The sequence below is a fragment of the Lepus europaeus genome, chromosome 14 (genome assembly GCF_033115175.1).
Source record: "Lepus europaeus isolate LE1 chromosome 14, mLepTim1.pri, whole genome shotgun sequence".
Lineage (NCBI taxonomy): Eukaryota > Metazoa > Chordata > Mammalia > Lagomorpha > Leporidae > Lepus > Lepus europaeus.
Genome location: NC_084840.1, coordinates 52,088,726 through 52,114,873, shown reverse-complemented (window position 1 = coordinate 52,114,873; position 26,148 = coordinate 52,088,726). Strand labels below are relative to the sequence as shown.

Below are 26,148 nucleotides of genomic sequence, written 5' to 3'. Positions count from 1 at the left end.
AACTCAAACCCATGCAAATACATGCCTTCCTAGAAATCACATAGGCATTCATTCTAGAAGTTAAAACGGCCTAATGAATATGAAAGCTTAGAGTGTACCCGACGGGTTTCAACAGAGTCCAGTGCTTGCCAGACTCTCAGAGAAATGTGGTTGTTCTGATGTTTCTCTCTCTACCTCATGTTCACCCCACTTCAATCAAACCTCTAAAGGACTGTTAGGATACTTGATTAGCCCAGTCCCAGAGAAATCTCAAGTTGCTCAACACAAGACTGAGCTGCAATCATGCTGATTAATTGTTTTTAAACTGGTTTTTTTTTGAAACTGTTTATTGTTCTGCCTCTCCCTTGATATTTTATATATTAACATTTCCACTGGCTTGCTTCACATTAATGGACGAAAGAAATCAGTGTGGGCCTCTTGTGCCTCCTAGCAAGGACAGGACATTTCTTCTTGTAAAGCAGGAAGGTGAGGTGAAACGGGAGTAAAAAGCAAGGAACAACAACAAAGCATTCACACCTGGGACCCCCAATCCCTGCTCCTGCTACTTCAGTTCCTCAAAGACAAAAGGAGTCACAAAGAGGAATGGGAAAAGACACAGGAGAATTTCTAAATAAACGCTTTAAAAGAAGCTGAAGAGTAACATTTCACTGTTTGTCCATCTCGCAGACGCAAAGATACCCCAAAATTCAACTTTGCACAAAGTGACATAGGAATGAGCCCTGCACCTTATACATATTTATTCTGTTCTACTGTACTTGTCAGTATTTTATTTTCTTTAATTATTCTTCAAAACAAAGTACACTCTATTATCTTCTGTTAATTAAAAAAAGAAGTTACTCCAGGTGATCCACTTGGCTTTAAGGTCAAATCCATGAGCATATAAGAAACATTGTCATATTTAACATAACCAGTGAGCCCAATTTACTATCCTGACCTTTCAAAATCCTATTAGCTTTAAGTTAAAAAAAAAAAAGTTGGAAGTTTAAAGGCAACTTAATCATCACATCATGTGTTGCTTCATTTAAGCATGGTTTTTCAACACAGCAGACAGAAGGTGGTAAAAGATGATCAGAGGAAAGACAAAGACCCCAGTGATTACATAAATTTGGTTACAGAACTCATATGATTACTTCCTGGTCTTAAGAGAGATAGAGTGGCCAGCATTGTAGTGTAGCTGGCAAAGCTGTCACCTGTGATGCTGGCAGCCCATATCAGTGCCAGGTCGTGTCCCAGCTGCAATCCAGCTCCATGCCAATGCACATGGGAAAAGCAGAGGATGATGGCTCAAGTACCTGGGCTCCTGCCACTCACATGGGAGCCTCAGATGAAACTCTTGGCTCCTGCCTTCGCCCTGGCCCAGCTCTAGAGGTTGCAGCCATCTGGGGAGAGAACCAGTGGATGAAAGATCTCTCTCTCTCTCTCTCTCTCTCTCTGTCTCTCTCTCTCTGTAACTCTGCCTTTCAGATGAATAAACAAATCATTAAAAAGAGAGACACAGAGACACAGAGAGAGAGAGATGGAGATTCACAATATCATGGGTACAACAGAAAAAGCCCACTCAGAAGACCTAACCTACAAAGGGCTGGGAACTCTCCCGGCTCTAGGTTCATTAATTTAAAGACTTGTCCACTAGTGCCTACTGGACTCTGGATTAATTCAGATAGATTCAGAGAGAGAATGCAGAAAACAACAGGATGTGCCAATCAAAGGGCCCTGGGAATGCTCCAGCTATGTCCTACTGGTCCTAGGCAGAGGTACGTGATCCCTGAGGCCCTGCAGCCAAGCCTTGGGGGCTCAGTGGGAGCAGTAACTGCACCAGGATGTGGAGGCAGAAACTTGAATTTGGATTCACAAGGTACAGCTCCACTCACTAGGCCCTTAAAGCTGATCTTCAACTAACTCAACTATAAAATAGCAGTGAAATCTGCTCTATCACCTCAAAGCACTATTTTGTTTAAAAGAAAAATTTAAAAAGAAAATAGGGCCCACACTGTGGTGCAGGAGGTTAGGCCATAGCTTACAATGGATAGCAGCATCCCACATGGAAGCGTGGGTTTGGGTCTCAGCTTCCTGCTAATCTGCCTGGGAAAGCAGCGGAAGATGGCCCTAGTAACTGGGCCCCTGTACCCATGTGGGAGACCTAAGTGGAGTTCCTGGCTCCTGACTTCAGCCTGGATCAGACCTGCCTATTATAGCCATTTGGGAAGTAAAGCAGTAGGTGGAAAATCTTTCTCTCTGTGTCTCTGTCACTCTGCCTTTCAAAGAAATACATCTTTAAAAAAAAAAAAAGAAAGAAATATGTTTCAAATTATCTGGTTAGTGTCTTAACAATTATCTGTATTAGAGTTCATTAGTAGAGGCCTTAATAATTTCAAGAATAAGCACATTGAACTCACAAATTAAGAAAAATTACCTCAGAGGAGAGGCCTAAAACATTCTTAGAGAGAATAACTAAAATGTGTCTAAATAAAAAAACAGTTACTGGCAAATAACAAAATAAAATAAACAAAAACCAAATAATTTGGCTTCTTGGAAGTATCAGAGAATGAATAATCCATGATAGGCCATTTTTCTGAGAGAAGAGGATTTATATCATGGTAAAAAATGAGAAAAATACACCTAATTTGATAGAACTTTTTCTAAAATGTAATATGTACTTTTCTGATCTCTTCCTAGGTAGGAGATAGTATAATCCAACCTTTCCTGAGATCAGGGCTGCGATGCTAGTGGTCCTGGATCACAGCCTGGCACTGGAGTCTGCTTCTTACTAGCTTTATCACCCAGAGCCAGGTTCTGTACATCTCTGTGCCTTTGCTATCTAATCTGTAAAACCGCAGTCATCGGAAGAGCTACTGTAAAAAGTAGCTGATAGCATCTGTTTCAACACATAGGACAGTTCCCAGGCAGTATAATAACTGCTAAGGAAGAAGGGAGGGGAATAGAAGAAGACAGTCGGGAAATCCACAGTCCCCGGTCCCCAGCACAATGAGACTATTTATATGAGAACATGATGCAGCAGGGTTCTAGAGCCACAGATGTATAATTCAGAGTGATGCCCTTCCCTGCCCTCACTCACCCTGACCTTCTACGATGTGCCTGCCCATACTGCTGCATGCTGGAGACGTGTGGCTGTCAGTGCATGGAGTTTCTCAGTCTGACTCATATTAAGTCATGCTTTTTTCTTCCTCTCACACTCTTTGCTTTCAGCTACCAGTTTCTACTATTACCACACTGGCATCCCTCTCCCCTCTCTAAATAATTGCTTAAAAAAATAAGATTATCACCCTCTGTAAAACTGAGGATAAATTACAACTGAACAGATTTGGGGAGGCAGACTTCTCTAATGAATGTATGGACTTAAGTCATATTCTGGGGCTAGTGCTGTCGCATAGTGAGCTAAGCCTCCACCTGGGGTGCTGGCATCCCATATAGGCATCAGTTCGTGTCCTGGACGCTCCTCTTCTGATCTGCTATGGCCTAGGAAAGCAGCAGAAGATGGACCAAGTGCTTGGGCTCCTGCACCCGCATGGGAGACCTCAAACTTCTGGCTCCTGGCTTTGGACAGGGCCAGCTACAGCCATTGCGGTCATTTGGGTAGTGAAACAGTGAATGGAAGACCTTTCTCTCTGTCTCTCCTTCTCTCTCTCTGTAATCTCAAATAAATAAATAAATCTTTAAAAAAAAATTCATATTCAGGGGCCAGCGCTGTGGCGCAGTGGGTTAAAGCCAGTTCAAGTCCCGGCTGCTCCTTTTCCAATCCAGTTCTCTGCTGTGGCCTGGGAAAGCAGTAGAAGATGGCTCAAGTCCTTGGGCCCCTCCACCCACATGGGAGACCTGGAAGAAGCTCCTGGCTCCTGGCTCCTGGCTCCTGGCTTTGGATCAGCTTGCTCTGGTCGTTGTGGTCATTTGGGGAGTGAACCAGTGGAATGGAAGACCTCTCTCCCTGGCTCTACCTCTCTCTGTAACTGTCTTTCAAAGAAATAAAAATAATTTTTAATAAAAAAATTCATATTCTGATTGCATTCAGAAGCCTTTTCTCCCTGCTTCCTGGTTCTTCTGTATGTTTATAATTCACAAGACCGCTATAGAGCATGACTGATTGTACAGCATTTGTATACCTTGTAACTACAGTTTATAACAAGAGCACTCAAAATGGTTATAGTCTTTATGCATATTATTCTAATGAAAAATTTATTTATGACGCCTCTGTTGTTCTGCTGCTAGCATCTTCATCTCCATAATGAATAAGAAATCAAGATAACATGGTGCTGCCCTGGGGTGCAGCTTTCCATCTTCAAACAGGAGGCTTTATTTTTCCCATGATGCAATCTACAAAATGAAGGGATCAGTCCAAAGTTTGTTCTCAAACTCCTTCCATGCTAATACTATTTGTGATCCACAAGGAATCACAAGTGTGTTAAAGTGAAAATTAAATTTTATTTAGGCCTTACGAAATCTTAGCATTAGTGTTAAATTATAACCAGTCTTTAATAAAACTTCAGATTTAACAAAAATGTTCTCTTATCAAATAGATCATGACAAAAAAAAAAAACAAAACTTGTTACCCGTTCCATTGACACTATGATTATCTTGATCAAAAGCATAACACTGTCTTCAAAAAAGCCTTTGCTAGGGATGCTCAGAATTACTGAATATTTTGGGACTCACTGAAATGGGGCTTAGCAACCAGTCTCTGTTGACACCTCCTGAAGCCAACACGCACTCACCTCCAGGCAACACGCACTCACCTCCAGACATCGCTTCCCTTGGAAAACAAGGATGACTTGATGACCTCGGGGGCCATCCAGGCGTAGGTGCCTGCGGCACTCATCTTGGTGGTCCTGTGCCACTCCCTTGCTAGCCCGAAATCTGTGATCTTCAACGTTTTATTGCAGATGTCATCATGCTCTATCTTCTCCAGCAGCAAGACTAAAGAGAAACCAAATGCAGCAGACTTTCAGATTCTTGTGTCAGTCACAATTGTTTTGTTTATTTTATCTATGTGAGACAGAGGTTTTCTATCCGCTAGTTCACTCCAGAAATGCCAGAACGGCTAGAGCTAGACAGGGCCAAAAGCAGGAGCCTGGAACTTTATCCAGGTCTCCCATGTGGGTGGCAGGCACCCAGGTATTTGAACCATTACTCGCTGCCTTCCAGAAGATAGAACTGGAAGTGGAGCCTGGACTTGAACCCACACACTCAGATACGGGATGTGGAAGTAACACTTTAACCACTAGGCCAATACCTGCCCCGGTCACAATTTTTCTATAGCATTTAGAACACAATTTTCACTGTAGCTGGCAGAGAAAACAAGAATAAACATGTATTTCACCGCTTCACCTCAGAGCATGCACATCTGCATATCATAACCTTTAGTGGGTAATTTGTGCCTCAGTTATGAGTTTTTAAAAAATTCCACAGCCACAATTCAGCATACTTCTTTATGAGTATTTCTTTTTACGAGAAGTAAATGATTTCTAAGGGCAAGAAACATTTACTAAGATACCACAGATAAGATCAGGAAGTCTGTGAAAGTTTACCTGACATGAAAAAAAAATGTTATTTTCTGCCAAAGAATTCTTTCCTGACTTAAATGCAGTGTATCTTACCCATAATACTAGTACACACTGCACATGGATGAAATATTACCATAATTCATTTTCAAATATTATATTAAATCTGCAACATGCTTATAGAGACTTTAAAATCATTAAGATAATTTTCCAGATATCATCCACGTACTGAAGCTTGGAATTTAGCAAAAAAGTAAAAACTTTCCAGAAACCTCATCCGATTGGTTTCCCTAGCTCCCTCAGAGATGCACAAGATGCACAACAGCAGCTTCCAGGAACAAGGCCCACGTCTACGTCTGTCCCTGAGCTCTCCTGTCCCTTCAGCTACAGCAAACATACTTTCAGTCCCTCCCTGCCTGCACCCTCCCTATCCTATCCTCCATCAGAGCCCCCTGCACTCCCCACCTCTGGCTGACTCTCCTCTGCCTGGAACCCCGCAGAAACACTCCCTGGGAGGCTCTCTCTCCCCTCTAATCTACTGCAGACTCCCACAAGATCATGGCGTTCTTTTATTCTGTAAACTTTCCATGAGCAGTCTACTGCACATGGCAACAACATGGATGAGTCTCAAAACCATTACATGGAAAGTGGACAAAGCCAGACATAACAGGTACATAATCTGAATAAGGAACTGCTGGGACAGAAACCAGACCCGTGGCTGCCAGAGGCAAAGGAGAAGATCGGATTGCAAAGGGACACTGGAGGATGTGATGGAGGTAGGAGTTCCAGACCTTGATGGTGGGGGTACTTAAAGGATTACATAAGCATCTGCCCAAACTCATCACACTGTACAGCCCCCCAGGGGGTGAACTGACATGTGTAAGTCAGACTTGAACAAATCTGCATCAAAAACAAGAAAACTTCATGGTCCTTGAAACTCAGGGACAATCTCCACACTCCTAACCTTGGCACCCATGAGCTTCTGTATTTGCATAGCAACCTACATTGCAACTGCACCTCATTCCCCTGGAGGTGAGCTCTGTCTACTCACACCAGACACGCTCATTGTGCAGCTTGGATATTACCTTCCCAGGGAAAACTTCCAAATTGCCCTGAGCAACGTAACATGTTCCTCCTCTGTAAGCACATGAACCGTGTGTTTCTATTAAAGCATTTAGGAAGCACAGTGTATAATTGTTTTTAACTCTGCTCCTGCAGTAGATTCTGCTCTGAGTGAGTAGGAGACCAAGAGAGGAGAGACGGAGAAAGGAGAGAGGAGAGAAGTGAGAGGAGAGAGGAGAGAGAGAGGAGAGAGAGAGAGAGAGCGAGCAAGGGAGAGGTTTCTCAGGGCAGTGGTCGACTGGGAGAAACATGTACAATTCCTCTTCAAATTCTTTGACCAAGTCTGCTGAATCTGGTTCACAGTAGCTACTTAATTCTAACAGAAGAAATAAATTTTAAAATATATTTGTTTCCATTTTATTTTAGAGAGAGAGAGAGAGATCTTCCATCTACTGGTTCACTCCCCAAATGCCCACCAACAACCAGGGCTGGGCCAGATCAGAGCCAGTAGCCCAGAACTCAGTCTATAGCTTCCACATGGGTGGAAGGGGCCCAAGGACTCGAGCCATCACCTGCTGCCTCCCAGGGTACACATTAGCAGGATGCTGGATGAGAAGCAGAGGAGCCAGGACTCTGCTGTCGCAAGTGGGCGTCCTAAGTGGTAACTTCACCACCCTATATATTTTTATTTTTATTTTATTTTTGACAGGCAGAGTGGACAGTGAGAGAGAGAGACAGAGAGAAAGGTCTTCCTTTGCCGTTGGTTCACCCTCCAATGGCCGCCGCGGCCGGCGTGCCACGGCCGGCACACCGCGCTGATCCGAAGTCAGGAACCAGGTGCTTCTCCTGGTCTCCCATGGGGTGCAGGGCCCAAGGACTTGAGCCATCCTCCACTGCACTCCCAGGCCAGAGCAGAGAGCTGGCCTGAAAGAGGGGCAACCGGAACAGAATCCAGCGCCCTGACCGGGACTAGAACCCAGTGTGCCGGTGCCACAGGTGGAGGATTAGCCTATTGAGCCGTGGCCCTATATTTTTATATCTGCACTTTGCTCATGCCATTTCCAGCTAATAAAAATAATTAAGAAAAAAAAATCACCACACAAGCACTGAGTGCTCACTGTATGCCTTACATGCACTATTTCATTCAATCCTCACAAAATCCCAAAAAGATAGGCGTTTATTACCAAAGGAGAAATCATACTGAAAAACTAAAATGACAAGGGGAATTCACTTAAATAGCAATACAAATTTCACAAAAAATAAATGTGTGAGGGTGGAAGAATTGTTCTTTAGGTTTTACCCTGAAAAATAATGTAAAAATCAGTTTATTTCCCCATTTATCAAATGACATTTTTGTCAGAAATTGGGCCCTGCACCCGCATGGGAGACCAGGAGGAAGCACCAGGCTCCTGGCTTCGGATTGGCGCAGTGCGCCGGCCGAAGGGGCCATTTCGGGGGTGAACCAATGGAAGGAAGACCTTTCTCTCTGTCTCACACTCTCTCACTGTCCACTCTGCCTGTCCAAAAAAAAAAAAAAAAAAAAAAAAAAAAAACATAGTGAAGGTTAAATGGATAGTAGTGCATGTGAAGTGCTTAGATGGGGCCGGTGCTATGGTGTAGTGGGTAAAGCTGCCGCCTGCAGTGCCAGCATCCCATATGGGCACCAGTTCGACTCCCGGATGCTCCACTTCCCATCTGGCTCTCTGCTATGGCCTGGGAAAGCAGTGGAAGATAGCCAAAATCCTTGGGCCCCTGCACCTGCGTGGGAAGACCCGGAGGAAGCTCCTGGCTCCTGGCTTTGGATCTGCGCAGCTCTGACCATTGCAGTCAACTGGGGAGTGAACCAGAGGATGGAAAACCTCTCTCTCTTTCTGCTTCTCCTTCTGTCTCTGTGTAACTCTGACTTTCAAATAAATAAATAAAAATCTTTAAAAAATAATAAAGTGCTTAGAACAGAACCTGGGACACTAAGCATTCTTTTTTTAAAAAAAAAAAAAAAAAAGATTTATTTGGGGCTGGTGCTGTGGCGCAGCAGGTTAAAGCCCTAGACTGAGGTGCCAGCATCCCAAATGGGTGCCAGTTCTAGTCCCAGCTGCTCCATTTCCGATCCAGCTCTCTGCTATGGCCTGGAAAGCAGTGGAAGATGGATCAAGTGTTTGGGCCCCTGCACCCACATGGGGGACCCAGAATAAGCTCCTGGCTCCTGGCTTCAGATCAGCACAGCTCCGGCCATTGCAGCCATCTGGGGAGTGAACCAGTGGATGGAAGACCTCTCTCTCCGTTTCCACTTCTCTCTACAACTCTGTCTTTCAAATAAATAAAATAAATCTTTTTTAAAAAATAAATCTTTTAAATCTTTTTAAAAAATCTTTTTAAAAAAGGTTTATTTATTTATTTGAAAAGCAGAGTTACAGAGAGGCAGAGAAACAGAGGGGGAAAGAGGGAGAGGGAGACAGAGACAGAAGGAGAGACAGAGATAGAGATCTTCCATCTGCTGGTTCATTCCCCAAAGGGTTGAAATGGCCAGAGGTCTGGGCCAGGCTGAAGCCAGGAACCAGAAACTTCTTCCAGGTCTCACATGGGTTCAGGGGCCCAAGGATTGGGCTGTCTTCTACTGCTTTCCCAGGTGCATTAGCAGGCAGTTGGATTGGAAGTGGAGCAGCTGGGACTCAAACTGGCACCCATACGGGATGCCGGTGCTGCAGATGGTGACTTAACCCTGACTTTAGGTAATCCTGTCTCTGGCAAAGTCTGAAATTTCACTTAGCAATGGATTTGCACTTCATTGTATTATGCTGTCATTAGTCTTAAAAATTAATGCAACTGGAGATGACCCACACTAGGTTTAAACACGGAGGGATATTTGAAGAGGGACTTACTAGAGAAGTAACCAGTACTAAATAACAATGGATGTATTGCCACATTTCTTCTCCCACTTGATCCTGTAACTATGAGACTTAGAGAGCAAGGATCCTTTTTCCAATGTTATACCCATTAGCAAGATGGGGAATCAGGTTTAGGGTGGGTATGAGTCCATGGTTACCACCTTTTTTACTCCAATCTCAATGCTCTCCAACATGCACAGGGAGGCATGCAGTAAAGGAAGGAGAGAAAGGAAAAGGAGTTAGAGACCCACTTCTGTTTGCAACAGCCTCTTAGTCTTCCTGCTTATCTGAGAGTACTTCAAAATGCTTGTGGAGAAATGGAATTAAAAGATCAGCTTCCTATCTGTTTCTCCTTCTCTCTCTGTAACTCTAACTTTCAAATAAATAAATAAATCTTAAAAAAAAAAAAAAAGGTGGGGTGGAAGGGTGGCATTGCGCCTTAACGGGCAGCATCTTATATGAACACCAGTTCGTATCCCAGCTTCTCCACCTCCAATCCAGCTCCCTGCTAATAGCCTGGGAAGAGCAGCAGAGGATGACCCAAGTGCTTGGGCCCCTGCTAGCCATGTGGGAGACGTGGAAGAAGCTTTTGGCCCCCGGCTTTGGCATGGCCCAGTCCTGAGCATTGAGGCTATTTGGGGAGTGAACCAGCGGATGGAAAACCTCTCTTTCTGTCTTTCCTTTTCTCCCTGTAACTCTAACTTTCAAATAAATAAATAAATCTTTTTAAAAAATCAGCTTATTTTGGTGTAAAAAGTTTCTAAATCATGGATTGTTTCTTCACAATATGCATTCCTATGAACTTGCCCAAGATCCCTCAGACTGTACCGATGTTCAACGTCCAGTTTCCTTGGGAACACTTCCTGCGTACTGGATACTATTTCATTTGTTCTATCATTCATTGCTCAGATTTTATATTGCTTTGTCAGTTTTTGTTTTACCTAAGATTTCTCTGCCTAAGTTATATCCAAACTCCTTAATCCCAGGAGCTGTATTTTATAGTTTCTCCTGCACCCACCATATCACTAATATAGCTCCTTGCATATCACAATGTTCAATGGAATAGCTTCTGTTAATAATTATCACCAGTCCCGATCAGAATGTTGCCTCCCATTTGCTGACGCCCTGCTCTGTGGAGCTGCTTCCATACAACTCACCATCTCATCTGACCCTCACTCTAGTCTAGGAGGTGAGAATTACAATCTGCAAAGGTTACACAGGATCAAAGGGCTGCACACACAGGGCTGGGTTTCAGCTGCAGTCTGCATCACCGTTTTCTCCACCCTCCTCCGTGCTACCCATAACGCTACTGCTTATACCAAGGGGGCAAGGCAAGCAGAAATCCACCTCATTTTGCACATTGCTGAAGAGATTAATTTTCAATGTTCTTCCATGTCAGCTAAAGGCATATCTCCTTCTTGGTCCTTATAACTCAAGAACATCAAGAAAAATAAATACCTACAGGAAAGGAAATTCAGAGCCTCAATCCTTTATTCTTATTTACTGGAATCACAGAAATGCAAACCAAAACAAAAGTAGTTTGTTACCTCCTCTTGCCCCCTTATAAGAGCACTTAATTTGACTTTTAAACAATAATTGTTCCAACCATCAAAAAGACATCAAATGGATGGTAACAATGGATTATGGTCCTATAAAACTTTGTTTTCCAGAGCACACTTTTATATAAATCCACATAGGAAGGCATTGTGGTCCAGTGGGTGAAGACTGTGACACTAGCATTTTATATGAGCATGGGTTAGAGTCCCAACTGCTCTGCTTCCAATCCAGCTACCTGCCAATGTGCCTGAGAAGGCAGTGGAAGATTGGCCCAAGTACTGGAGCCCCTGCCATGCACATGGGAGACCCAGATGGAGTTCTAGGCTCCTGGCTTCAGCCTGGCCCAGTCCCCTCAGTCCCTTGTGGCCATTTAGGAAGTGAATCAGTGAATGGAAGACCTCTCTCTGTCTCTTTCTCTCTCTCTCTTTCAAATAAGTAAATTTATCTAAAAATAAAACAAATAAAATAAAATAGGCCTCAAACTCAAAACTAGTACCAAATTGCAGACCCTGAGGGAGGGGCTGGCAGCCCCTGAGATGCGAAGGCCAGACACAGCTCTGACATAAATGAAAACAGAACTAAAAGTGAGAAAGAAAACTAAATATTAAAAAATGAGCTCCCTGCCTACACACCGATATTGGCAGCATGTGATAAAAGCATGTGTTGCAAGGCAGGATCCTCCTTCTCCAGGTCTAAAGTTTCCACAGGAACTAAAAGCCTCCACACTTTGAACTAACAGAAACAAGTTACAATAACACTCTGAATGTTAGACACTTAGAGTTCCATGAAAGGCTCCATTGTTTGGGATTGTATTTCGGAGGTGTTCCAGCAGAATTCCTGAAATTCCTTATCTTTTGGGCAGTGTGACCGAAACCAAAAATAGCCTGTCTCACAACAGGTAATACAATCAGGAGCCTGGCCAGGTTTCAGCCTAAAGACAGGAGGTTGGCAGCCAACTTCCGCTTCCTGTCAGTCCACCAGGGAGAACTGCAGAACACTCTTGCCCACCAGCAACTACCCTGTACAACCCAGGTACACAAACATTCACGGCCAGAGAAGTGGCAAATCCTTGTGAGCACCTTTTCCTGGGATCTGAGTGAAGACATTTGTCCCTTGTTGTTCCTATTTTTTAACAAGTGGTTTTTATAACCTTGTACTTAGCCTATTCATTCAACCATTGAGACTTTTTTTCCAGGTGCTTTGAAGTTTCATGTTGGTATTTTCAGAGTTATAGAATAGAATGTATATTTTTTAAAAAGCAATTATAATGTCTCTACCCCATTCTCTCCAACATTTATAGGATCACTGTGTCCAAATTCCACTTAATGAGACAAATGGATTTCAGTTAATCATTAACTAGGAATATATTATCCAAAAGGAATGTCTTAAGCAAGAAAACAAGTTGAGAAAAGTAACAGTGTGAACAAATACACTATCCACTCTGTCTGTCAAAAAATAAAAAAAATTAAAAAAAAACAAATATATTTACAAACATTACTTCTTGCAATCTGAAGTCATAAAGTGACTTGTGAATTTCTACTCTGACAATGATGAAGGATTCACAGGCAATAACTGGCAACTTTCTGCACCTCCCACAGACCACAGAATGTTTCTCCCTTTGCTTTCTATCCATTTCTACTGTGACATTACCGCCTCCTCCCCAGACCCAGCTCACCAGCCTGTGGAGTAAATCCCAAACTTTCATCCTGGCCTACATGCAAGTCCCTTCTTGATCTCTTTCTGGCTTGTTTGTACTGTACAAAATGAACCCTACATTCTAATAATTCCATGTAGGAAGCCTACTTAGGAAACAATCTTCCCCTCCACTCACTGAAAAAACCTTACTTCCCACTCCAGCACCAGGGCACCAGAGCACGGGACTAGTAGTCCAGTCATTAACTACAAGGCTGTTAACAAGTCCATTAGCCTGTGGAATCTCAACACTACCCTGCTCCAAAACTAGGTAAGTCTATACATAATGAACACATTCTCATTGTCTTTTCTCAGCAAGACATTCCCTACATTTCTAACACATTTGGACTGTGCCATTCCTGTTACACTTAGATACAGTCACATCTCTCTTCTTAAATCAAAAGTAGCTTGAAGGTAAGGCATTTGGCCTGAGTTCAGATGTCCTTTAGACATTCACATGTCAAATCAGAGTGCCTGGGATCAAGTCCTAGCTGTGCTCCCCTACTCCAGCTTCCTGCTGTTGCACACCCTGGGATCTACCAGGTGATGGCTTAAGTAGTTGAGTACCTGCCACCCATGTAGGAGACCTGGATGAGTCCCTGGCTCCTTTCTTCAGCTTGGCCCAGTCCCAGCCATTTCAGGCATTTGGAGAGTGAACCAGTGGATGGGGTGGGAGGGGGACCTTTCTCTCACACACAATTTAATTAATTAATTAAAAGAATTTTTAGAAATTATAAAAAGAAAAGTAGCTTGAGGACAGAACTTATGTCTTTTTTTAACTAATGTATTGCAACTAACATTTTTTTTATGTTCAAGTAGTTAAATGAACAAGTAAATGGATAATGAATACTATTAAGAATGAATATGAAGATGAATTATTACAAGCTGTGTCATGTTGTCAGCTGCTAATTACATAAAACTATTTCACTTCTAGCCTCCTGAAAATGTATTAGGATATTATACAATGAAGGAATGAAGGGTCAGCACTGTGGTACAGTGGGTAACGAGGCTGCCTGTTAACACCAGCATCCCATTGGGGCACCATTTCAGGTCCCAGCTGCTCCACTTCTGATCTAGCTCCCTACTGATGGCCTGAGAAAAGCAGCAGAAGACGGCCCCAATGCTTGGGTCCCTGCCACCCATGTGGAAGAACAGGATGAAGCTTCTGGCTCCTGGCTTTGGCATGGCCCAGCCCTGGTCATTGCAGCCATCTGGGGAGTGAACCAGTGGTGCGAAGATCTCTTTCTCCCTCTCTCTCTCTCTCTCTCTCTCTCTCTCTCTCTCTCTGTGTGTGTGTGTGTGTGTGTGTCTCCCTCTCTCTCTGTAACTCTTTTAAAATAAGTAAATAAATCTTTTTTTCTTAAATGAAAACTAAAATCATCATAGTGAAAGTTATCTGAATACGGATCTATCAGTGGCACTTGCTACTGCCGAACATTCTTGCCTGAAACTCTCTTGGTGGCCCCCAGAGAACACTCTCTCACTTTGTCTCCTCCTGGTTCCTGACCTCCTTGACCTTTAGGGAGACTCCAGGACTCAGGCCTTGGACCTCTGGTCTTCTCTATCTACACTCATTCCCTAGTTAATCTCAGCCAAGCTCAGGGCTTTAAATACCAGCTTATGCTGATGATTCCCAAGTTTGTATTTCCAACCTGGTCCTGCTACCTCTAGTCTCAAACTGCTACCAATGGAACATGGACCACAAAACCCTCGGAAGGCCTCTTAAGGCCCTGCGTGTCCTTACTGACCTCTGCTTCTCTCTCATGTCCTTCTGTTCCATACTCCTTAACTCCTTTCCTGTTTCACTGGCTTCTTTTTCAGAAATGTTGCAACTTCTGTTCTCTCTAACAAGAGTGCCCTTCCCCAAATGATCAACTTCACTTCAGATTTTGCTGAAAATCAAACTTTCTATAAGGCCTTCCTTAGACAGTCCAAAACTGTACTGCTCACTCCATCGATTTCATCTTCCTTTTCAACTTTGGTTTTTACACTAAGCACTCACCACTATTCAGCATACTACATATTTTATCATTTACTCTCCTTAATGTCTGTCTCACCCACTAGGATGTGTGCTCCATTAGGGGAGGGAATTTTTTCCTGCTTCTTAGTTACTAAATGTCCAGGAGCCTAGGGATGGTCCTAGCACACAGTCCACTATCAATAAGTAACCGCTGTATGAAGGAACACATTAACTTAGCAAATACCAGACTTCCCTAAGGAAAATATAGAAGCAGTCAGCTAAAACAGAGCTTCAGCATGCTCACCACAAAACAGAACCACTTTTCACAGAACAAGGCATTTCATGCACATATATAATACTCAATGTTCACGAGAAAACTTAGAAAACATATTAGATTGCATTCTATATGCAATCTAGTTCCAAAATCTACCTACTTCATATTTTAACAGTGAGGCAAACTGAAGCAGGAATCTTCTAGAATATCCTAAACTTATATATTTATAAAAAGAAAGCAACATTTTTGGCAAAATAATGTATTATTTGCAGAAAACTTTACAGAATTCACTTAAAATCCTATGAAACCAAATCTTCAAACACTGTATATAAAATCAAAATACTTCCCCAAATGGCAAATGATTTGCTCTTTTCCCAATAGTTGAAAAAAATGCACAAACTAACAATGAGCCAAGGGAATGAAACAGTTACAAGAGCAATTTATTACTTTATGCCTTCTCCTTGACCCAACTTATCAACCCAAGTCACAAGCAGACCTGCCCAACATGCAGATCTCAGCTCTGCCACAGAGAACAAAGTCATGGACTGTTTCCCCATGTGCTTGCCTGACCAACCTGGCTCAACCAACTCATCCAAATTAAATTACCCTTATCGACAAACAAAATGATAACTATGATTAAATGGTACCACATTGTGTAGAATAAAGAATAAATAAATGCTCTTCGCTTATACAGAGTTGTAGAAAATTGTTAGTGTCATTGAGTTCACATAAAAATAAATTAGGAAATATTTAAAGGACTCCAAGTGTCCCTAAACTAAATATAAAAATGCATGGGGCTGGTGCTGTGGCACAGCAGGTTAAAGCCCTGGCCTGAAGCACTGGCATCCTATATGGGTGACAGTTTGAGACCCGGCTGCTCCAATTCTGATCCCGCTCTCTGCTATGGCCTGGGAAAGCAGTAGAAGATGGCCCAAGTCCTTGGGCCCCTGCACCTGCAGGGGAGACCTGGAAGAAGCTCCTGGCTCCTGACTTCCGATTGGCACAGCTCTGGCCGTTGCGGCCAATTGGGGAGTAAACCATCGGATGGAAGACTCACTCTCTGTCTCTCCTCTCTCTGTGTAACTCTGGCTTTCAAATAAATAAATAAATAAATCTTTTTTTAAAAAAAGCAACTACGTACAAGCTTACATGTAGATTTTGCCTTACAGTTTATTAAACACTTTGACATATATCAGAAATTGACAAACTGTAGCCAATGGGCCAAATCTCACACCATGCCTCCTTTGTAAATAAAGCTTTATTGGGACACAACAACACTCATTGGTTTACACATTATCAGGAATGCTTTCAGCTAGAGCAGCAATGAGGAACTGGAATAGAGACCATTATGCCTGCAAGGCTAAAAATGTTTACCATCTGGCCTAGAAAGGAAAAGTTCGCTAACCCCAGATACACACTATCTCACTGGATCCTCACATCAACCTATCCAGAAAGCCAGGCCCACATACAGTGCAGTCAATATTCAAATCTCAAACACTACAATCACCAGTTGTCCCCAGAGGCAGAGGGTCACATCCTTACATGTGTTCGTTTCTTGAGAGCCACAGAAAAGCCAAGCATACTCTCACCCAGCACATTCTACAAGCAACCATCATTAACTTGATTTGGATACAGCCTGTGGCCATGGGAGAATTTATATATCAACCCAGGTAACCAACCATGAGAAAGACTCCACAAATCTGGTCCAATAATTTGGCTCTATATTAGAACCAACTGGAAGATTTTACACACACACACACACACACATGCTGCTGCATGATAAACTGAATGCACTAATGAATGATGGATGAGAGTTAGATCTGTGTTAAGGCAAGTCGGTAAAATGTTAATGGCAGGTTCTAGTCAAAGGGTATGTAAATGTTTGCTTAAAATTCTGTGCATTTAAGGATTTCCAAAAATGTTGGAAAGGAAATGCATGACTAAATCCTGTTGTATCAGAATTTTATGTTATCTGATGCTCTGTTGGGAATTTCTGCTCCAGAGAAATTCTCTACAAACAAAACAAATCCTTTAGCCTTAGAGGTTCTTAGTACATGTTCCTGGGACCTGTGGGTCCCTAACATGGCAATAGATAGAATGTATGAGCAGCTATGAGTACCTATGTGTCTCCCGTCAAAGTGTGGCACTAAAGTGAGCTTCAGAAGTATAAAGCATGTCACTCGCCTTATTAAATTTGTTTTGGAAAATACGGGCTCATTTTCCCCATTAAAAATTCTATGTTAAACATGTAATGCGCCCATTGTTATTTCTGTATTATTAAATAATTTAAATGTATCATTTTAAACATTGGATAGGGTAAGTATCAACTGCTATATCCCATGGAAACAAAAGCTCTTTGGGAGTCCTAAAAACAAGTATTGGGCAACTGCTAATCCAGGCTTTCTATGGACAGGTTATAAGCTCTAGTGCTAGAATCAGAGGCCATGTATTCAGTTCTTTTTTTTTTTTTTCTTTCTTTCTTTTTTTGACAGGCAGAGTTAGACAGTGAGAGAGACAGAGACAGAGAGAAAGGTCTTCCTTTTTCTGTTGGTTCACCCCCCAAGTGGCCACTACAGCCAGTGTGTTGTGGCCGGCACACTGTGCCTATCTGAAGCCAGGAGCCAGGTGCTACTTCCTGGTCTCCCATGCGGGTGCAGAGCCCAAGGACTTGGGCCATCCTCCACTGCACTCCCAGGCCACAGCAGAGAGCTGGACTGGAAGAGGAGCAACCAGGACAGAATCCAGCGCCCTGACCGGGACTAGAACCCGGTGTGCCAGTGCCACAGGCGGAGGATTAGCCTAGTGAGCCGTGGCGCCAGCCAGTGTATTCAGTTCTTAACCCTAACATCTGACAAGCTGAGTGACTTTGACCAAGTCAATTAATTCCTGGCTTCAGGTCCTTCACCTATAAAACAAGGATGATACAGGACCTGCCTCAGAAAGCTGCTGTGCAAAATCACTGAAGGTAGCCTAGGAGCAGTGCCCAACAGTCAATAAGCCCTAAATAAATGTGAACTGTTACTCCTATTATCACTACCATCTAGTCAAAAGCACTCAAGATGAAGAAATACTTGAAGATGAATTTTAAAAATTAAATTTCTAGGGCTGGCGCCATGGCTCACTAGGCTAATCCTCCGCCTTGCAGCGCCGGCACATCGGGTTCTAGTCCCAGTCGGGGCACCGGATTCTATCCCGGTTGCCCCTCTTCCAGGCAAGCTCTCTGCTGTGGCCAGGGAGTGCAGTGGAGGATGGCCCAAGTCCTTGGGCCCTGCACCCCATGGGAGACCAGGAGAAGCACCTGGCTCCCGCCATCGGATCAGCGCGGTGCGCCGGCCGCAGCGCGCCAACCACGGCGGCCATTGGAGGGTGAACCAACGGCAAAAGGAAGACCTTTCTCTCTGTCTGTCTCTCTCTCCACTCTGCCTGTCAAAAAAAAAACAATTAAATTCAATTTCTGGAACTGGTGCTGTGGTATAGTGGGTAAGGCAGTGTTGGCCTGTAGTGTTGGCATCCCATATGGGTGCCAATTCAGGTTGTGCCTGCTCCACTTCCAATCCAGCTCTCTGCTATGGCCTAGGAAAGCAGCAGAAGATGGCCCAAGTCCTTGAGTCTCTGCACCTGCTTGGAAGACCCGGAAGAAGCTCCTGGCTGCTGGCTTCAGATCAGCCCAGCTCAGGCCATTGCAGCCATTTGGAGAATGAACCAGAGGATGGAAGACCTCTGTCTCTTTCTGCCTCTGCCTCTCTGTAACTCTGCCTACCAAAAAAAAAAAAAAAAAAAAAAAAGGTAAAGTTGTAGGTTCCACCATAAAATCCTTTCCACTCTCCCAGCCTCCTCAGGAACCCTTCTGCCCCATAAAATCTCATCATCAGGGTGTGTCCACCTTTTGGGAGCATCTCAGTTACCTTGCAGGGTTTGGGACAGTCACTGACATTTGCAGTTAAAATTGTCAACATGATGTAGTAAATCTAGACAATAATTTGTAACTCTAGAAGGAGCTAGAAATAAGAGAGAGAAAGTGGTCTAAATTTATACTACACAACCTGGGATTATAAAAATTAGTCTCCAATTGTAAATGATAAACAATTAAAATCAAACCAAAGTCTAAGTAAATCATTTTATTAGTAACTGCAGTTCTCACCATCCTTGACAGTACAGTCATAAGGGAGTTGGCCTTGGTTTTCTGTGCCGATCTCTGTCTATGAGGAGTAGACTGCACTACTTTTCTCCTCTAGAAGCTTCCATGGCTCTCTGTGCTGTGAAATAGCCAGACAGCAAGGTTTGGCATCCAAGGCCCTCACTGCCTGGTCACATGCAAACTGCCTGTTCCCTTCCCGCTTTCCATTCTAGCCACACCCAACCATTCAGTGTTCCCTGAGAAGGCCATATACTTCTGAGCCAGTGTTTACCAACTGCCTTGGAAGGGGTAAGAAGGGGTAAGAAACATTAGGCAGACTTTCTGTCAATCTCCAGGAGAGGAATTCATTATACAATATCAGAAATCAAGCAATTCAGGTTCCATAGCTAAGGTCACACAGTTAGTATACAACGACACTAGCACTTTAAAGTGAAGGCTCTTACTCTTCACTGCCCTGTTCTGGAACATTTTAACACGCAAAGGCTAGTGTGAGAAAGCAGGCTTACCCATGACCTTCTGAGATGGGTGGCATAGAGGTTTCCTCCCTGCCTTCCTTTATCATGCTTCGATAGAACTAATGACTACAAAAAATGATTAGATATGTATGGTTTGCATAATCTAGAACTAAATAATGGCTCCTGCCCAAAAGTTCCCAAAAAATGTGGTCTATTTATATTTTTAATATCCAAGTATGAAAATGGTAGGGAAAGATGCATTGACAGTATTGAGATTGCTATTAATAAATATATAGCCTATAGCTAACCTTGTTCCAAGAGTAGGTTTAGGTCTCTGTTACTACAGAGATACCTGGACTGACCTCTCTATGCTCCCTGAACAGGAAGCAGTTATAGCATGAAGCTACGTGCCTCCAGTAAAAGAACAAAGGAGAGAGGACATTCATCTTTTAACTGATAACAGTGTCATTAAGAGATACCCCAAATCACTGTTATGAGCTATTTAAACATCTTATTTGGAGATTATATTTGCTATAATTTTCTCAAATAGTTTCTTTATTTACACTGTGCTAGGGAAAGCTAAAAAAAAAAATTAGATCCCTTTTGTAGTGTGTCCCAGTAAAAGGACTAAAAATCACATTTCATAATAAATATTACTTTTTTTTTTTTTGGACAGGCAGAGTGGACAGTGAGAGAGAGACAGAGAGAAAGGTCTTCCTTTTCCGTTGGTTCACTCCCCAGTGGCCGCTGCGGCTGGCGCGCTGTGGCAGGCGCACCACACTGATCTGAAGCCAGGAACCAGGTGCTTCTCCTGGTCTCCCATGCAGGTGCAGGGCCCAAGGACCTGGGCCATCCTCCACTGCACTCCCGGGCCATAGCAGAGAGCTGGACTGGAAGAGGAGCAACCAGGACAGAATCCGGTGCCCTGACCTGGACTAGAACCCAGTGCGCCGGTGCTGCAGGCGGAGGATCAGCCTATTGAGCTGCAGCGCCAGCCATAAATATTACTTAGTCTATTTATAGAGTCTAAATGTAGTTGTAAAATAACAGATAACTAGTCTGAAAGGCTAACAACATCAAGATAAAAGATGCTTAACCATTGACATAAAAAGTATCTAAGTGGCTACTTTAATGTGTGGCTCATCATTTTGAATCATCATTTTCCTCTGAAGAAAATCAAAGGTAGTTATAGTAAGCAATATTACCAAAAGAAACAAGGAAACATGAAGGACACCACATGATCTTCCTTCAAGCCTGAACTGTGCCAGGATAAATAAAACACTTGGACTAAATTCTAATAATTCTAACCATCCTCAGCAATTCCTATGTGTGCTGTTTTAGCTTCACTTCCCCCAGGAATTGCTCTGAAAACCACATCTACAGCCAGCACCCTGGCCCACCTGGACAGCCCTAACTCATGGGCCACGGCAGTCTCTCCTGCACCTCAGCCCGTGTCTTTTTTCAGAGATCAGATCACACCACTCCTCGGCACAAAATGTTCCAAGACTCCTCAGATGAAGGAGGATCCAACATCTAACCAACATCCATCCAACATGGATGGATGCCACAAGGTTTGATCCATGCCTGCTTGGCCCTCCATTCTCCACCTAGAGACCTGAGCCTCCGCTGTCTTCTCCCAGCTCCTCCAATAAGCCAGGCTCATTGCTGCTCCATCTTCGTTTGCCTGGATTTTGGCTTAGGGGTTTCATGTTCCTTAGAGCAGCTTCCCTGCACTACCTCTCTGAATGAGTACCCCCATCCTCCGTCCGGTCACTCTCCAACCCTTGGCTTTATTTTCATGATAGCACCACATACTCATAACTGTAGCTGCATGGATGTCCTCTTGTCTTTCTTACCAGACTCAACTCTATGACAGCAGGTTTTTCAGGCTTGGCAGTGTGTCCCTGGGTGACCAGCACATGGTAGGCACTCAGAAGGTATCAAATAAATGAGCTGAAGCTCAGGAGCAACTTCCACAACAACCCAAAGCTGCCTTCTACTGTTCCCTAGCTGAAATATATGAACAGACTTTAAGCACAGTGTCTTCTACCTATTTTGCACACTGGGAGTTACCAGACTCAGTGTTTTTACAACACAAATGATGCTTAAAGATTACCAATTTGGCTCAACTTTCAGTCTGTTGCTGCTAGCAAAGGGACAAAGTTATTTATATCATTACAACATAATAGCTATAATTTCAACATAGACATTGTTTCACAAGATGTGATAAAAATGTAAGACCCATTAGAAAAGATGAAAGAAAATTTGTCTGGAGTAATATATCCTTTGGACAAATTTACACATTTGTTTTAAACAATAATTTCCAATACCTTTGTTCCAAGCTGTCTTTCACTGGCTCTTTGTTACATAAGTAGACTTTGGAGTGAAAATAAAATTCAATATGATCTTTGAAACCTGTTTACATTATCATTAACTCACTACCACCATTAGCAAATATCCAGTAAAGTCAAACAAATATACTTTAATAGGGTATCTGCTATGCTCAGAAGTCTGAACAAGAATTGGAGCTTCATTTATCATAGCAGAATTCCAAAATACCTGAATTTATTCATTGAACAAGTAAAATGAAGCAGCCAAAACAAGGCCATGTGCTAGGCACTATGATTCACACACTTTAGGCACATTTTCATTTTGTGGTAGTTAAATAACCATAATAATGGTCATATGATAACAAATATTTGGCTAGGCTGGGGACTAGCCAATTAAGTCTTTTGAAGGGTATAACAATTTAAAGGGACTCTTATGTGACAATTATAGAAATTAACATGCTCCAGAAAGTGAGAATTTTTTTTATAAGTGTGAGAAGTCTTTGAAAACTTAGTAGCACGCAATCACCTTCAAATTACATAATATCTACTATGAACACATAGTCTACACGCAACTGTCCTACTTTTTCTTGCGTCCACACGAATTATTTGACCATAGTTATTATTCCAGGGTTGTGTTCTTTTCACTATTTAATAACAATAGGAGTCTTTAAAAAGTTTACATCTCGGGGCCAGCGCTGTGGTGTAGCAAGTAAAGCTGCAGCTCGCCGTGCTGGCATCCCATGTGCACACTTGTTCAAGTCCTGGCTGCCCCACTTCCCATCCAGCTGCCTGCTAATGTACCTGGGAAAACAGCTACAATGGCCCAAGTCCTTGGGCCCCTGAACCTATGAATGAGACCCAGAGGAAGCTCCTGGCTCCTGGCTTCAGATCGGCCCAGACCCCTGGTCGTTGCTGCCATTTGGGAAGTGAACCAGCAGATGGAAGATTTCTCTCTGCCACTCCTCCCTCCCTCCCTCTCTCTCTCTCTCTCTCTCTCTCTTTCTCTAGCTCTGAATTTCAAATAAATAAGTACATTTTAAAAAAAAAAGTTTACGTCTTACATAAACACATTCACTATTTGCAAAAATGCAGCATGGATTAACAGTCCCTCAGATGCTTTATAAACACTAGCAACCAGACTCTGCCGTGTGAACAGAGACCTCAAGAATTACTGCAACCAAACAACACTAAGTCCAGTACAAATGTAAATGCTACAGTCCCTGTCACTCTTTCATAAAAGGAACTATGCAATTGGAGGTGTTTCTGTTGGAGATTTGATATCTCAGAACAGAATAAGTTTGCGGAAGGCCAGGCTCCATACTGTCACACTGCTGCTGCACCTGCCGAGACGCAGAGGAGGGAATGATGTTGCTGCTATCCCTAAAATACCTGGTTCTGCAGAAAGCTCCCAGCAGACAGATTTGCAGGATGTCACTGAGCAGCACACATGGGAAATTCACTTGCTCTACAGCAGCTGATTAAACATTTCTTTCAATAAAAGCATATTTTAGGGGAAAAAAGCACAAATTGGCAGTGAAGACTGTATTAGGTTTAAAACATTTACAAAAAGTGCAATGAAAATCATGTGTTTCGTTTTTACCAAATAGTCTAAATGCATGCAAATCATTCTAGACTCCTTCAGGTGGCCTTCAGGTTAAGAACACATCTACCACTACCACTCTCTCTACACCGTACTTTGTTAGACTTTGCTCCCATTGTTTCAGCAGTTGCAATCTAAATAATGAGAGACTTACCAGGAAGAAAGGTCATAAAACCTGAAAGTATCCAATGCTTGTATAAAGCTACAACCTTCAAGTTACATCCACCGCACATAATGAAAATGCTACAGTGGTAATTTTCAAGTAAATTTTCAGTACTGAAGAATTTTGAATAGGAAAGAACATAAGAATGCAGCAAATATATCACTCCTTCTTGTCACGCTTCTCTCTGCACTCAGAGGACAATGTTTCCATTTCAGTTAGCTCCTGTCCTAGCAGGTTTTACAAGGCTGAAAGACATGCAGCTGTGGCAGGCCAATGCCAGTTCAGGCTGCATCCTTTACTCTTTCATGAGATTTCATCTCATGCTAAGAAAATGAAATGATCTTCAATATTAAAGAAACAACTTCAAATGGCCAATCTATTAGCTCTTTTATATAGAAAAAAATTAATGTTGCTTGCAGTTCTTCCTTATTTATAAATAACATAAGGGATGAGGCCCATGTTGTGGCACAGTGAGAAAAACTGACTGTGGCTGCGGCATCCCATGCCAGCATCAGTTGGAGTTCTGGCTGCTCCACTTCCAATCCAGCTCCCTACAAATGGTCTGGGAAAAGCAGCGGAACATGGCCCAAGTGCCTGGGCCCCTGCACCCACGTGGGAGGCCTGGATAAAGCTCTGGCCATCTTAGGAGTGAACTAGCAAATGGAATCCCTCTCTCTCTCTCTCTCTCTCTCTCTCTCTCTCTGTGTGTGTGTGTGTGTGTGTAACTCTTTCAAATAAATAACAAAAAGTTAAGAGACACAGCCCAGCCCAAGTCTTTAAGATTTCAAGTACCTGGGCAAGGACTGTACACTTTCCCCTAAGCCAAAAATGCATAGCAGCATAAACAGGTGCCTCTTGTCCGGAGAAATGAACTCACCGAGTGGATGATAGAATTTTATTTCATATAAACACCCGAATGAAGATGTTTGGGAAAAGTCAAAACAAGTGAAGCCACGTTTAAAGTGAGAGAAAAGCAATGCGAAAAGCAAGGGGCAGTGTGAGGCGGGCCACCAGGTGGGGAAGGACCACCACGGGTCCCTCACGCTCCGTGGAAGGCAAGGTCTGCCCACCCACGGTACCGCAAGACCAAAATGCCGCCTAGGGTTTCCAGCAGATTCAGGTATTTCACAAACGTGGCATCTGCTAGCAAGTCCGGTCCGTGTTTTTAAAAAGGCACCCAAGGACGTCAAGGCAGGCTTGTCACCTGCCCCACAGCAGGGAACCAAGGATTAGCTGCACCTCTGAGCCTTGCAAGGCCGGGGCATGAGATAGCGCCGGCGCCGCCAAGACTGACCCCCGCCTCCTGGCACCTGGCACCGCGCCCTGCGGAGCCAGCCCGCAGCTGGCACAGGGGTGGTCGGCGCCCTCCTCCCCCCCCCCCCCCGCCCCGCCAACTTACTGTTGCTGGACTTGAGGTCCCGGTGCAGGATGGGCACGAAGGCCTCCTCGTGCAGGTACAGCATGCCCCGCGCGATCTGCACTGCCCAGTTGACCAGCACGTGCGGGGGGATGCGGCGCGCGCGGCGCGGGCCCGGCGCGCAGGGGTCCGAGGCGGCGTTGGCGGCGGCCAGCGCGCGGTTGAGCGCGCCGCCGCGGGCGAACTCCAGCACCAGGCAGAGGTGCGGCTGCCGCAGGCACACGCCGCGCAGTTCGATGATGTTGGGGTGCCGCAGCATGGAGAAGAGCCGCGCCTCCCGCCGCACGCTCTCAGCCGCCGCCGCGGCGTCCTGCTCCGGGTCGCGGCGCGCCGCCTTCACCGCCACCTCCTGACCCTGCCAGGTGGCGCGGTACACCTGTCCGAAGCCGCCGGCGCCGATGAGCTCCTTGAGCTCCAGCAGCTCGAAGTCGACGTGCACGGGCGAGTCGGGCCGCGGTGGCGGCGGCGGCGCGGGCGGCGGCGCGGAGCGGGCGGCCGGGCTGCACGGCGCCACGTAGTTGGCGGGGAAGATGCCGAGGCGCCGCTGCACCTTGCCGGCCCACCAGCCCTCGTCGCCCGACACGGCGGCGTCCTGCGACAGCACCTCCACCAGCTGGCCGCGCCGCAGGCTCAGCTCGTCCTCGCCGCGCGCCTCGTAGTCGTAGAGCGCGGCCCACAGCCCGGGGCCCGCCGAGGCCGAGCCGCCGGAGGAGCCGGACGACGACGACGCGGAGCCGGCCCGGGCGCCCCGGGCCGCTGACACCGGCGTGTCGGCCGCACCCTCGGCGCTGGGCAAAGCCATGGGGGGCAGCCGGTGGGGCGAGGGCGGAGCGCGGAGCGGCGGGCTCAGCCCCCGGGGCGGCCGGGGACGCGCATCGTTCGGCGAGGTGACCGTCCGCGCCTGAGGGGAGGCTGGTGGGCAGGAGTCGGAGCCGGACGGCGTTGCTCCCGTCCACTCCCGAAGGGCTCAGCTCAGCCCGCGTGCCTGCTCGGCCGCCGCCTCGGCTCCAGCGGTCCCCGAGCCCGCGGGCGCTGTCGCACCATGGTGGCGCGCTGGGCCTGCGGCCGCCCCGCCGCACGCCCGCCTAGCCGTGGCCTGGGC

The 26,148-nt window shown here is 44.8% G+C and overlaps 1 protein-coding gene across 2 annotated transcripts in view; it reads right to left on the bottom strand.

Annotated features, from left to right (window-relative positions):
• Positions 1–25,848, bottom strand: part of MAP3K21 (mitogen-activated protein kinase kinase kinase 21) — a 65,166-nt gene extending 39,318 nt beyond the window's left edge. For both annotated transcript variants that reach the window (XM_062210623.1, XM_062210624.1), the window contains exons 1-2: positions 25,029–25,848; positions 4,749–4,929 (exon numbers count right to left, since the gene is read on the bottom strand). In XM_062210623.1, the coding sequence (XP_062066607.1) occupies positions 4,749–4,929; positions 25,029–25,848 (1,001 nt within the window). The remainder of the gene's footprint in view (positions 1–4,748; positions 4,930–25,028) is intronic.
• Positions 25,849–26,148: the final 300 nt, after the last annotated feature.